At 32.9% G+C, this 15,288-nt stretch overlaps 1 protein-coding gene across 19 annotated transcripts in view; it reads right to left on the bottom strand.

Moving 5' to 3' along the window:
- Positions 1 to 15,288, bottom strand: part of LOC132740274 (inner centromere protein A-like) — an 80,109-nt gene that overhangs the window by 29,514 nt on the left and 35,307 nt on the right. For 12 of the 19 annotated variants that reach the window (XM_060728138.1, XM_060728144.1, XM_060728147.1 and 9 more), the window contains 6 exons: positions 11,166 to 11,407; positions 10,122 to 10,413; positions 7,078 to 7,185; positions 5,040 to 5,189; positions 1,560 to 1,790; positions 1,069 to 1,124 (listed from right to left, as the gene is read on the bottom strand). In XM_060728138.1, coding sequence (XP_060584121.1) covers positions 1,069 to 1,124; positions 1,560 to 1,790; positions 5,040 to 5,189; positions 7,078 to 7,185; positions 10,122 to 10,413; positions 11,166 to 11,407 — 1,079 coding nt within the window. Of the gene's footprint in view, positions 1 to 1,068; positions 1,125 to 1,559; positions 1,791 to 5,039; positions 5,190 to 7,077; positions 7,186 to 10,121; positions 10,414 to 11,165; positions 11,408 to 11,998; positions 12,023 to 15,288 lie in introns of those variants that run through there. The other 7 variants (XM_060728153.1, XM_060728140.1, XM_060728142.1 and 4 more) reach the window with 7 other exon arrangements.

The raw sequence follows: 15,288 nt of genomic DNA, 5'->3' as shown, positions 1-15,288 counted from the left end.
CAATTTCCGGAGCCTAACTTAAGTTCCATTTGACCCACAATTATCAAACTTCATAGGATGATTGTCCATATTGGGTAGAAGACCCCTATTGATTTTGGGGTCAAAAGGTCAAAGGTCAAGGTCACTATTACCTTGATACTGAAAATAGTTTCCGTCTGTTAGCAATTTGTCCGTTAGCAATTTGGTTTCCGGAGCATAGCTTAAGTTCCATTTGGCCCACAATGTTCAAACTTCATAGGATGATTGTCCATATTGGGTAGAAGACCCCTATTGATTTTTGGGTCACAAGGTCAAAGGTCAAGGTCACTATTACCTTGAAACTGAAAACAGTTTCCGGATCATAACTTAAGTCCATTTGACCCACAATGTTCAAACTTCATAGGATGATTGTTCATATTGGGTAGAAGACCCCTATTGATTTTGGGGTCACAAGGCCAAAGGTCAAGGTCACTATTACCTTGATACAGAAAACAGTTTCCGGAGCATAACTTAAGTTCCATTTGACTCACAATGTTCAAACTTCATAAGTTAATTGTCCATATAAGGTAGAAGACCCCTATTGATTTTGGGGTCAAAAGGTCAAAGGTCAAGTCACTATTACCTTGATACTGAAAACAGTTTCCGGAGCATAACTTAGGTTCCATTTGACCCACATATTCAAACTTCATAGGATGATTGTCCATATAAGGTTGAAGACCCCTATTGATTTTAGGGTCACAAGGTCAAAGGTTAAGGTTAAGGACTTAAGTATTAATCAACCTACATCTGTAAAATTTTATAGGATGAACAGCTAATTCCCATGTCTAATGAATGCTTCATCCTTACTAAAAAAAAACACTTTCGGGCATATAATGCTCCGCCTAGCGGTGCTCTTGTTAAATATATGGGACTCAACAAACAACAGTTCAAGGTTTGTTTTTAGATCATTCTTGTCTATTTACACAGTATTATATAAATCGAAACTAATAGCCAATAAAATCTTGAAACTTGACCTGGTGTTGTATGTGTGTTCCTCACCTTTACTATTTTATTTACACATAAATATGTGTTATCTACATTATTATTTACCTTGCCATCACTTTTATCATCATCGGTCTTTATAGAAACTCTTCCTTTACTACGATCTGTAATAAATATAGGAATGATGATAAAACATGTATCTATACATAACATTTAATGGTAATAAAAGTCAACTTCCTAATTACTTTTGTTTCAAGTTTCTTTGCTATGACAATACATCTATTGATGATATTTGCACCTTTTAGTTAGTTATGCAATTAATGGTTTCCATAAATAGTATATCAAACACAACTTTTAGCATATTATATTTGCTCACATTAATTCAATAGCAGAGATCATGACTGCATTCCCTAAGAATGACACATTGGTTTAAACCGAAACCCATCTTATTTATTTCCCCAGACCACCCAAATTGGCCCAATGTACAACCTTTTTTCAAGGAACAAAATCTATATAATATTTATCATCAAGGGACATCATGAAGAACATCAATCTATTTAAATTTTAATAGCGTCCTATATTTATAGTATATAATATACCTCTTGGACCTCTTTCTGTACTTTTACTTCGTGACTTCGGCGAATCAGTCTCAACTCTTACGAAACTTGGCATAGAGGTCGCTACACTAGATGGTCGTGGTTTCCGTGGTGACGTCTTTGACGGGTCTCTCATCTTCACGCCTGCTAGATTCACTGCGCTTTTATGCTTTGTGGGAGGTGCGGAGGCTACAATAGAGCGGCCAAGTCGGTTTTCGGGAATGGAATGGAGAGCTGTGGATCCAGTAATTGGTGGTCATGTTCGTGTGAGGTGAAAGGTCAAAATGTAACCCCCATGTTGAATGATGGAAATGATGTTGTGGTGGTGGTGAATTGTAAAGGATTGAAAGGTAAGGGGGGAAAAAAGAAAAGAAAAAAATACTTTATTAATATTTTTGTATAAAACGTTTTTTGTATTTTTTCTCAGTATTAATATACATATTTGCCACCACCTTTGGGTATATATAGATATGTCTCCATACTTACTTGAACATGCACAAAATGCACCAGCATGACATGTTAGCATTGACAATGTTACAACATCAAATCATTACAATGATACTAGACACAATGAAAGGGTAAGCAAGCTAGAATAACCTTGCTAAATAAATAAAAAAAAAGCTCTCTTCCATACCCCAAACTCAGATATGCTAATGTATAATCTACACAGTTGTAATAATAAGGTCAAGTTCAAGAATGTTTGTTTGTGACATTAGATGTGACATTAAACTTGTTGGAACAGCCCAACCACATAAATTTAATGAGAATACATAATTGTATCAAGTTTGACCTTGACCCTAGTAAAGCATAATTTAACATCAATATCTAATCCTCGAATAACTTACTTGTAATCCAGTTATCTCATTCAAAAATAAAATTATTCCCTTTTAATTTCTAGTTACTTTTTTTATAGTTTTAAAGACTTAGTGACCTTGACCCCTAAAAGGTGAAATACAGTTTGAATATTTATCAACTATGATTTGTGGAACTTTAAAAACTCATTTACAAAATGGAAGATTACAAGTTTGTGGACAATATAATATGATGCATGTTTTGTAATGTTTATTTTCTTCCATGTCATTGTCATAAACAAACAACCTTGTCATTGACAGCAAAATATAGATTTCTATTTACAATGAATGCATAATATATAAGGTGACCATGCAGATAATAAAGTGATTATACCATGAATAATGTATAGAGTATAACACCATATAGTTATAATGAAGGAAATGAAGGAAATCAATAAGCTTGTATACATGCAATGTCTGTTACAGACAGCAAAACATGTCAGCCTGTAGTCTGTTAACTGTCAGCCTCATACCATATACATCATCTTATAGCTACATTTATTGGTAGTTGTAGCCTAATGGTTCAAGTGTTTGCCAGTAGACACAAGGGGCCACAGGTTGGAATCTTAACTTTCCATGGCAACTGAATGTATTCATGTGATCAGCGCAGACAAAGATCAGTCTCCACATCAGTCAGTGTTTATTATTTTGAATTTTTTCTCGAAAAATGATGAAAGGTTGAAATGGACAAGATTATTTAAGAAATTTAGCACAGTAATGGTTAACTACTATGCTCCTTATATTACTACAGTATTAGGAAGACTTCTGATTAAAATCAACTTCTATTATATTGCTTTCTCAAATAACAAAGAATTAGCTTTACTAAAGTTACACAAAATAGAAATTAATTTTTGTCTCAATATCAAACAAATCTGACCCAATTTCATTGAAATAAAAGCAATAATGGTATTGAGTTACAATAGATGTACATTTTTATTCATTAAGAGGTCTTTATATATGACATTATGGTGTGTATGATACCTATGCCAGGATCATCTAGAGCCATTAATACCTTAGGCAAGCCAAAATTCAACATGTGCTCTCATAAATAAAACATACAAACAACACTCTCTTCAGTGAGTTTGCCATGGCAGACAGTCGTGAAGTAAAGTACCAGATATCCCTCTGGATATATTTTGTTTTCTGATGTTAGTGAATACATGGTACTACTACCATTGCTTTAACTAAACATGTATATATGGCAGGTTCTGAAACTTTAGTAAACTCAATAGACAGCATTTTTTATATATAAATCTAAAGTAAATAGTTATTGTAAGTTTCAGGCCTTTTAGGCTGCTATAAATTTAAAATTTCACACAATTTGCATTTTTTTTTAAATATAAAAATTGTTCAAAAGCATAGGGAGGCAACCTATCCACTCTAACTGCCCCTTGTTACTTATATAAAATGTAGGACTTTTCATTCTTTTTAAAATTATTTATTTTTTTCCTACTATTTGAGGGACAGGGGGAGAAAAAATTAAGCTAATAGACAATGAGGTTTCAGCGGCTGACAGTTAACATTAAACAGCTTGCTGTATATTAAATAAAGTATTATATATGTTACATGCATATGAATAAAATAATATAGTAAAATGTTGTACACTGTCATCAGATCTAACCAATTAATTCCTTCCTTTAAAACCAAGACATAAATACAGGTTGTTAAAATTTAATTCAAATTTTCAAATTATTCAAATTTTCCTGACAAGAGTCTATTTCAGACAAAATTTAATTAGCGATATATAAATTCCAAGAGTACAACATTTTATCATATTATATCATTCAACAAGTATATGATTATAACTGGTCAATTAACCTGTCATGCACATTACTTTATAACAGCAATAAATCTTTAGTTAGAATAGAATATTTAACATTTTCATTACAATAAAATGCTGTTTTGTTTTAAACTAATACGAGGAACATGCTTTACAAGGAGTGAAACAGAAAATTACTTCAAGCAAAAATAAAGAATTAAATTTGTTCAACCTCCTTAAGAACACAAGTTAGCATAGAAAATTTTGCTATTTCACTTCTAACACGGATGAATTTGTGTAATGGACAAAGTCCCGACATAACCCTTACCCTGATGGAACTGGAAGTGAATTGTCTTTTGCCACCAGTATAGAGCTAGGCCAGCTTGCCTTTCTATGTAGTAGGGCCAAACACTATACTGTTGGCTAACCAAATTCAAATTTTCATCTTTTATATCCCTCAAAATTGATAGTGGACAGTTCCAAAAACTGAAGTTGGGCAATTCCATTCAAGAAATTCAGCTGGATTAGGGTTAAATTTCAGAACAGTCTATTGTTAGCTGAGGTGAATTCAGAATATTGAGCAGCCACCAGTATAAAGTTTGGTTACTGTCAGACAGTCCACATGTTCAGGCTGGCCTGGCTATGTACATGGATGCATTTACAAGTCTCTGCTAGCCTAGAGCTGAACATGTAGTCGTAATGGTGCCTTGGTGTAACACTGTTACAACAATTTATTCATCTTCATGCAGTTAAAACAGTTCTGCTCCAAGGCAATTCTATAACATGGTATATTAAATATGCTGAACATTGCATTCATAAGGAGGTTGATACAATAAAAGAAAGTTAAAAGAAAAAGGCAGTTAATTCCCTTACCCATCATGGATTCTGCCCCGTCCTTTTTAAGGTTGCTTGAACCCTTTGTATGCAGGGCACCAGTAGAAGAGAAATCGGGACTGCGTTTATGATACAAGGCACTCATAGACACTGATAATTTTTTGGAGGGTGGGGATTCCCCGGGGTAACCTGTTCACAATAGATATAAGCAATGTCACAACATAATGCACGACCATGCAACAAAATAATGCAACAATATGGTGACTATAAAATCATGCCCTGTGTCAACAAGACATTCAAGTTCATCTCAACATACTAATGATAATAAAGATGCTAAATTTTTTTTAGAATTTTCAAAATAAAAAGGTGCTTTTCCCTTTCCGTCATTTTCCTAGTATCATTATCACATGACATATAAATCTCTTGTTATAAGTACCCTATAAAGCAATCTAAAATCTCAGCTGATATTCTAAATGTCCCCAATTCTGAACCCCACACTTTATTATAAAATACAATAACATCTTATCCCATATGAACTTGATGTCTTAATACACATGGGGAAAAAATCATAATAGAACTGAAGATGCATAAAAATCATGTGCATAATATTATGTGATTAATAAGGATAAAATAAATATTTAGATCAGTACATGACAATCTAATAAGATCTCTTCAAAACTTAATATTAACTAAAAACAAATGTTTACATTATGGATTATTATGCAAGAAAAACGCCTTAAAAATCTTGATAGTTGAAAGTTTATGAGAAAATAAATCAAATTTGCATAAAGCTGTGTGCAATAAGGTAAACAATGCAGTTGAAAGGCTTAAAGCATTGATTTTCATACTTGGGTCAATTTCTAGATCACATTAACTCATTATTTCCATCCAATTAACCCAAAGAGGACACAAACATCACGTTTGTTTTATTTGTTGTTTTTTTATGCCAATGTCAACATATCTGGAGTCAGTAGTCGGTCCACCTAGCAGACTGTCCTGGATAACTAACCAGTTACAACCAATTTCTCTGCAAATGAACGACTACTTACCTCACTGATTTCTGAATCAGTGGCGGGAGACAATTTAATCACCAATGTTCGAGATCATTTAACACAGAAAAATTTCGCCTCATAAAGAATCGAAAATATCAAGTGAGAAACGATTCATGAAATTATAAACTAAATAAAAATTCCATTATCAATTTTGACAGGACAAAAAGTTTTACATCTTATAAACTTTGTGGCTTATATTGGATGGAAATAAAATAAAATCCCAGTATTTATTAGTAGTAAAATAACTGAAATAGTTTTGTTGGGTTAGTAAAGCTGCAAATGGCTACAAGTTATAGTGAAAGCTATTATATATAGCGTAAAGTTTGAGAAAGAAAGACAACATAGAAATAAGAACAGTTAATGGAGTTAATGGAGAACAGTGCTCAATAACACAAAGATTTTTTTCCAAACATACACATCTCTACTTTCCCATAATTTCACTATTTGGTGACCATTTAGACAAGAATTCTAACAAACATAAGCCTACTAAAATTATAACTGAAGTTTGAACACATAAACTTGACTAAGAACATTTGGCACTGCTGTCAAACCGAACATTAAACTACTACAACAAGCCATTCTGTACTCTTGATCGGCTAAACATTTATTTCATACAGACTTTGTGTATTACTTTTTACATCTTATATTTTCTCAGTCCAATCTTAAAGACTTTAAACAGTGAACAATATTAGTTATACAAATAAAATCATATCTAAGTAAAAAAACTTATAAAATCATATATACTCAATGACAACCAAACTCCATGTTTAAAGACAAATTAAAAAGTAACATAAAAGGTAAATTAAACATTTTGATAACTGAAGTAACAAATTAAACATGTTTATATAACTGAAGTAACAATGTAACCTCCAAAGATAAACAAGTCCCCAATTGTACCCTAGCCCACACACTATCAAAAAGCATGCCTACACATTGAATTAAAACCCCTGACAATACCTAGAGATGAGATTAAAAGCAAAGAAAGACCATAAGAAAGACGAAAGCAACTTTAAATGCCTACTAACGACGACAAATCCGTGCTTTAAAGCCATTCAGCTGAGAAGAGGATTTCATACTTATAAAATAGGTACTGAAATATCGGTACAAAGTTCCGCCATATGGATCTTGTCGAGCTGTATGAAGGAGAGAGAAAAAATAAAAAAAGGAACAAAAACTAGAGAAATCATTTGAGCCGCATCACGACAAAACCAACGTAATGGGTTTGCGACCAGCATGGATCCAGACCAGCCTGCGCAGCCGCGCAGTCTGATCAGGATCCATGCTGTTCGCTTACAAACCCTATTACAAATAAAGAAACTGATGGCGATGAGCATGGATTCTGATCAGACTGTGCGGATGCGCAGGCTGGTCTAGATCCATGCTGGTCACAAACGCATAACATTGGTTTTGTTGTGAAGTGGCTCATTTAGGGAAGAAAACAAACAAACCATCAGTGCAGAGTGTAGAGAAAAAAAAATTTCATATATTGTTTCATCACACTTAACGCGCACACACTCACTACAAATATCTAGCGTTATTTTATATTGTATAATATGTGTTAGCAAAACACTACAAACATGTGATTATTGAAAATATACTGATCATGTTCTCAGATAAATGTAAAAATAGAAAACATTGTCATTTGTATCAACACCTTCAATATCATTTCCATGTACACCAAAAAATGTGTCCGTGATAACTTGGTAATAATTTTGACCTCAGGTTCCCTTCTGTACATTATTTCAGACACAAAAAGGCATCTGAATGGAACAACCAACATTCCATAAGCTAGCTGGATAGCTTCCTCACATGAAAGAATCCTAAGTCCCTGTGGGGATTTGAATCTACAGTGGTGAGGGGCAAGTGGTGTATTTCTCTTTTTAATCATTTAAAAGTTGGATGAAATTTGTTTTCCTTATTTATCTTATATATAAAATTTTAAAAAAAAATACGTTGGTTTAAAATAAATCGTATTTCAGGACAAGAGATAGTGCACTTCCCCTAATCTTAACCCAAGTTCTTATCTTATTAATAACTATGACAGCTACATTTATCTGAAAACATGACGTGGAATTGCTCACCCAAATTAGTTTTTTTTTTGGTGATATATAAATGTCAATGAAAAACAAAAAGATAGAAATAAGAATATTCAAACAACATGTCAAAAATGATAAAAAAAATGTTTTCACATTTAATAAAACATGCTATAGTACAGTACAACAGTCATTAGAATCAATCAAGATGCTTGATATTTCACTATAGAGACATATTATTGTTGTTTTTTTTCTTAATTGATATTGACAATAATTAATGTTGACATTTTTTGATATCTTAATATCAACATTTGCCTGTTATTCATGAATCTATAGATAAAAAGGTAAGTTATTTCCTTGACACAGAATTTGGAATGAACTTAAAAAAAAAATTGTGGGTAAAAAAAATAAAAGAATAAAGAAAACTGAAGACAAGAAACATGGCAATGCCATGAAACCAGGTTTTCAATTATCACCATTGTAGATAAATATGTTGTATTTGAAATACAAATACAAGCAACAAACAATGTAACTATGTGCAATGTAAAACATGAATAATGTAGGAGGAATTGCCACTGAAGAAGTGTTCACTATAATATTATGTATAAGGAAAAAAACAAAGGGCCATAATTAGGTCAAAAACTATCCAATCACAAAACCCCGACAATATGTGCCAGGGTGCTTGATGACAAAGCTTCTGTGAAAGTTTGAACAAAATCCGTTGAGAAATGTAGGACGAGTTCAGCACAGAAGAATTTGTTCACTATAATTATATTGATAATTCTGTATAATGAAAAACAAGTTACAAAGTAGACATGAAATAATATATCATATCTTTTTTAAATTACCTCCAAAGATGATATGACCTTTGACTGCCAAATCAAGTTAAAATCATGTAAACAGGATTTTCAATGTTAATGTCACTGTGACCTTGACCTTGGAGCCAGCCATGCTGAACATGCGTTCTGCACGTCATCTTGATGTGGTAAACATTTGTCTGAAGTTTCATCAAAATTCTTCAAAGGGTTGAAGAGTTACAGAGCGGACAGGATTTTCAATGTTAATGTCACTGTGACCTTGACCTTGGAGCCAGCCATGCGGAACATGCGTTCTGCACGTCATCTTGATGTGGTAAACATTTGTCTGAAGTTTCATCAAAATTCTTCAAAGGGTTGAAGAGTTACAGAGCGGACAGGATTTTCAATGTTAATGTCACTGTGACCTTGACCTTGGAGCCAGCCATGCGGAACATGCGTTCTGCACGTCATCTTGATGTGGTAAACATTTGTCTGAAGTTTCATCAAAATTCTTCAAAGGGTTGAAGAGTTACAGAGCGGACAGGATTTTCAATGTTAACGTTACAGAGCGGACAGGATTTTCAATGTTAATGTCACTGTGACCTTGACCTTGGAGCCAGCCATGCGGAACATGCGTTCTGCACGTCATCTTGATGTGGTAAACATTTGTCTGAAGTTTCATCAAAATTCTTCAAAGGGTTGAAAAGTTACAGAGCGGACAGGATTTTCAATGTTAAAGTCACTGTGACCTTGACCTTGGAGCCAGCCATGCGGAACATGCGTTCTGCACGTCATCTTGATGTGGTAAACATTTGTCTGAAGTTTCATCAAAATTCTTCAAAGGGTTGAAGAGTTACAGAGCGGACACAATTTCGTTTGACGCCCGCCCATCCGCCCATCCGCCCAGCCGCCCATCCGCCCATCCGCCCGCCATACCCCAATCTAATAACCAGGATTTTCAAAATTGAAAACCTGGTTAAAAAACGGGTGAAACTGGGTCCAAAGCTCCGCAACCAAAGGGAGATAATTACATGATCATCATAGTGATTACTTTCGTAATTAAAGTACAAAATGTGTAAATTATTGTGAAAATTAACCTACAAATTGAAATATCTCTTTATATAAATATCAGCTTATTAAAATCTTTTATCTTAAAAAGTAATATATTGATATTTTTAAAATATTCGAAAAAATTTAATTTGGATTGACATGTTGTAACAGATAGAAGACAGAACGTACCCGTCCCCTGAGTGAGTTTGTTAATATCTATGCAACAGTGCCGGCGTACTACACTGCTAGCCGACACTGCACGCCGATTAAAGTATGAGTCATAATCGGAGCTGTTAGGGGAGCGTCTAAGCGTGCTTTGAGACGAAGAACGTCTTGCATCTAGCGTAAAGCACACTTCACGCGGTGTCCGGCTTCCGAAGCCGAGAACATGTCTGCGCCCACCTTTACGACCATGTGCTTTCCACTGCTCGTATCGTGTCAATCTTTCCTTCGCTTTGCTTAAAATGGCTTCCTTTTTCGCCTGGAAGAAAGAAACATCATGCAAGTTAATAATCAATATGTCATGTATATGGTGAATGTCTTACAAACTGCTTTTAAACTTTGTCTGAGGCACATCTCTAAGATTCCCTTCATTTTACAGCTATTATGGCTAAACCTACTTTTATTGAGCTTCACGGAAATAAGAAGTAAATGAACTCCTTAATTTGCACATACATTAAATCTTATTAAAAATAAGGTTTCTTTAAAAATATTATCATGCCATTATAACTGTTCATTTCACTGTTGATAATAATAATCAATATCATCATCATCATCAAGCATTATCATTATCTAGAAGATTATATAGAAGATATGCCTTTCTTAATTTAAAATTAAAGATTCCTTATTTATTAACTTCTGATGCCTGGAAATATTAAGCACTTTTTCACTAAGAAAGTTGATATACTGACAGAAGATAATACTTATATTGTATGTATAATGTTTGTTTGTTTGATTGAGTTTTACCTCACACCAACACAGTGTAGGTCATTTGGGGACATTCCAGCTTTACTGGTGGAGGAAGACTCAGGTGCCCTTCGGTGCATTATTTCAGGCATGAACCTGAGTAGAACCACAGATATCTGTGAGCTAGCTGGATAGCTCCCGCACATGAAAGAATCCAAAGTCCCTGTCTGTGAAGGGCAAGTGGTTTGAAGTCAACCTTAACCACTCGGCCACGGATCCTTGTATGTATAATAATATATAAATGTAATAATAGAGATGATAACTAACTCGATCTGTCTCTTCTTGTAAACGTCTTCTCTCTTCAACCTGTTTACGTCTTTCTTCTTCTCTCTTCTTCAAGTCCTCGATCTTTCTCCTGCGGGCTTCTAGCTGTTTTTCTCGGTTTTCCTGCGCTAAACGTTGCTGCTCCCGCATCTCCTCTATCTTACGTTGACGTTCCTCATTCAGTTTCAGCTGTGCGTGTTTAATTCTCTCCTCACGCTCCCGTTCTTTCTCCCTCTTTATAGGATCTGAAAATATTAAATTTATTATCATGTTTTACACATCTGCAGGTGTTTCTGAATTCAGAATTTTATCATTTTCATGTTTATATGTTGAATTCTGCTTAAGATGGCATTCCAAAAATTAGCTGCTTATACAATATTTAAGTTGAACTTTAAGCAATTGATATGTCACTTTAATTTTTTTTTCTATTTGAGTAAATTTACAACCAGTACAAATTAAATGTAATATAGTAATAATATATTACTGTATGTTAAGTATTTTAAAGAATAAATCATAATAATGATGTTGCCATGACCTACACTGTTACGTGACTGAGTTAAAAAAGAAAAGAACAACTATTACATGTATATTTAAATGACTAATCTTCTTTATTTTTTAAGTTAATTGGATTCACTAATTGGTGATAATCAAACAATTAGCTGTAAATAGTGTTTATCAACCATTGATAAATCCTTACATAAATAGTTATCATAATAAAAGTACTTGAAACATTATACTTCCTAACCTTAATATATACACCAAACATTATATGAAAAATAAATCATGCAAACACACATCCTGTAACATAAAATGATTTTAGTATGAACATTTCTTACTTTATCTATGCTGAAATGTAACTCTTCCACAAATTGAATGTTTTCTTTAAAAACAGATTATATACAGTATCAATTTAAAACAAAGAGCACTTTATCATCCATTTATTCCATATTTTTTATCTTTGACACAATATGATTTCTTGTAACACATGCCAGAGCTTCTAATTACCACTTATATATATATATGTATTAAAAGTTAATATATCACACACATTTCTGTATGATTAATTCTGCACTTAGAATAAGTAACTTCATGTGACCTTAACATAAACTTTCCCTTTATTTGACATTTTCTAAGCGCTAATATCACTTAGAATAAGTCTCATTCTATATATTATAATATTCCTCACAAATGACCTTACATTTAAATGCTGTCACTTTTTTTGGACATGACAAACCAGTATATAACTGCTTGTCCCTGCAGATATCTGTATCAAAGTATTAAAATGTAGTCCTTCAAAATCAATGAAAACATTTTCTATACACCTTTTATAATGTTAACATTTGCATGAGAATCATCACGTTCTAAAAACGTCTTATCAGTGGCATTTTTAAATGTACAAAACAAGTTTTTCTCTTCTTTTTTACTTATTTTTCTAAAGGTTTTTGTAATATATTATTATAAAGTAAGCAGTTTTTATACATGTATATAAGTTATATGCATATAAATATTAAACAACTATAGTATTTATTGCATAAAGCAATTATCTCTAGATAACTTTATTATATATATTAGTTGTAACTTGTAAACAAATAAAACACAGTAAAAATCATTGTCTTGTTTTCTTCATATTGACAATACATGAAAGTGATTCTTGCACTAAGGGGAGATAATAAGAGCTGTTAGACAGAGGGTATGCTTGAATATTTCAAACAAGGACAATCAATTTAACAAAAGGGAATAATTCAGTGAGGTTCCATCCTTGATACAGAGATAACAAGCAATTATCATAGTATTGCAAGCAATCCATAAGTCCCCTACCGGTAAGAGCCCAAGCAACATTCTGAAGGGCCATTGGCCATTCACTTAGGTTCCTATTTTAAGTAAATTTGTTGAAAAAGTTCTTTAAAAGTGATCATAGGAAACAGTTTTTATGTACAGACAGACGGACTGAAGGACACTCTAAAGTTATTTTTTAAACATCCCTGTTATCAAAATATAACATTTTTAAAATCCTATCATGATTGAAAAAGTTGGAGTAAAAATTACCAATTTCTCAAAAAAAAGTCTAAGTTCAAAAGGGGCATAATTCTGGAAATAGTCTTGCTAGAGTATTGAACACTCACAAATGTTGAGTGACAATAAGAAACATTTATATGAAGTTTGAAGTAGATACATTCAGAAAAAGAAGTTATTAAAAAACAATGTTTTTTTCATGAACATTTTTAAAGTTCAAGGGAGGTAATTCTGATAAATTTTGTGCTAGAGTTGTAAACCTTGTCACATATGATGTGGTTGATGACAAGCAACTTATATTTAAAGTTTGAAGAAAATACCTTAAGAAATAAAGAACTTATAATGAAAAAAACTTAAAAACTAGAATCAGAAATCTTGAAATTCAGTCTATTTGTTGCCATAGCAACCAGAATTTTCAACATAGGAAGATAAAAAAGGATGTGCATAATTTCCATACTGCCATCTACCCATATGTCAAGTTTCATAAACATATTTTCAGTACTTTTTGTGTTATCACTGGATCCAGGTTATGTGTAAAATTTGCCATATTTTCAGTCTATTTGTTGCCATAGCAACCAGAATTTTCAACATAGGAAGAAAAGAAAAAGACGTGCATAATCTCCATACTGCCATCTATCCAAATATCAAGTTTCATAAAAATATTTTCAGTACTTTTTGCGTTATTGCGGGATCCAGGTTATGTGTAAAATTTGCCATATTTTCAGTCTATTTGTTGCCATAGCAACCAGAATTTTCAACATAGGAAGAAAAGAAAAAGTCGTGCATAATCTCCATACTGCCATCTATCCATATATCAAGTTTCATTAAAATATTTTCAGTACTTTTTGCGTTATCGCGGGATCCAGTTTTGTGGACGGACGGACTGACGGACGGACTGACGGACAGACGGACGGAGGGTAAACCTAAAGTCCCCTCCAGTAAACCGGTAGGGGACTAATTATGGTACTTCAGGTCAGTGACCTTATACAAGTTATGACTGAAGTTTATAGTGAATACCAAATTAGCAGTGTGCTAGCAAGATAGCCCCACTGTTCACCTAAAACATTCTTATAAAGGAGGACTACTTCACTTAAACCTGAATCAGAAACCCCATTACCAACCCTTGTAAAACTGTGTTACACCTCCCGTCTTCTTCCCAGAGAGGCCTGAAATGGGTTACATCTAAAATGGCATCCTAATACACCTAGGATAGGGTACTATAATATTATTCAACAAATTTCCATTTTTCTCCCCTTTAACATTTAATATGATTTAACTTTTAATATGTTTAACTAAAATTTATTTATGTCAGAATGTGAAGAAAACATAAAAGCCCCTTTTTCCATTTAAATGTGTGACAATGTTTAATTTATAAAATTTCTTTTTTTCACATTTATTTTTAAAACTCATTTCCTAAAATATCATCTATTTTCTTAAGTTAATCAATTGCATAAATTCATTTTGCAGTCAAACGCTCAAGCTGCATTTACAAATGTGAAAATTATTCCATCAATAATTCAAACACTGCACTGTAAGGTTATAAGCAACATCCTTGCAAAACAAGTTTCTCGTAATTTCCCAAGAAGAAGAACGATGTTAATTTTTTTCCTACTCGTGTTCCATACCAGAGATTCCTGCAGGTATATATATAATATTGTGAGATTCTGCAACTGTTTGTGATTTATTCTGTCTGTTATATTCCTGTCTGTTTTCCTACTCACATAAAAACTCCCCATTCTGGCAAATACATTTCTACCATCATTCCTATATATATATATCTATACATATAAAATGTATGATTAACTATCAGTTCAAAGAGATTTTTTATATTTTAGTCTTATGAAAGTTGGTCTTAATGTTTTATTGTATCTATCATCTTGGTTTTTGGATAACTTTAAGCTGTCAAGATTTGCATGTAAGTTACTATAGAAATTGCCAGTATTTTCGCAAACAGTGAAATCTTAACATACTTTAAACTTCTGGATACTCAATTTTGGTATTTCATTATCATAATTAACATATTTAATAATTTAAATTAGTAAAATCAGCAAAACCAACATTGCATCAAATTTTTTAATATATATTTAACAGCAAAAATAAACAAATTTCACAA

The sequence above is a fragment of the Ruditapes philippinarum genome, unplaced genomic scaffold (genome assembly GCF_026571515.1).
Source record: "Ruditapes philippinarum isolate M1 unplaced genomic scaffold, ASM2657151v2 ctg2450_1_1_1_1, whole genome shotgun sequence".
NCBI classification, from domain to species: Eukaryota; Metazoa; Mollusca; class Bivalvia; order Venerida; family Veneridae; genus Ruditapes; species Ruditapes philippinarum.
Note: the sequence above shows the minus strand (reverse complement) of the source record. Positions and strands in the feature narration are given on the sequence as shown.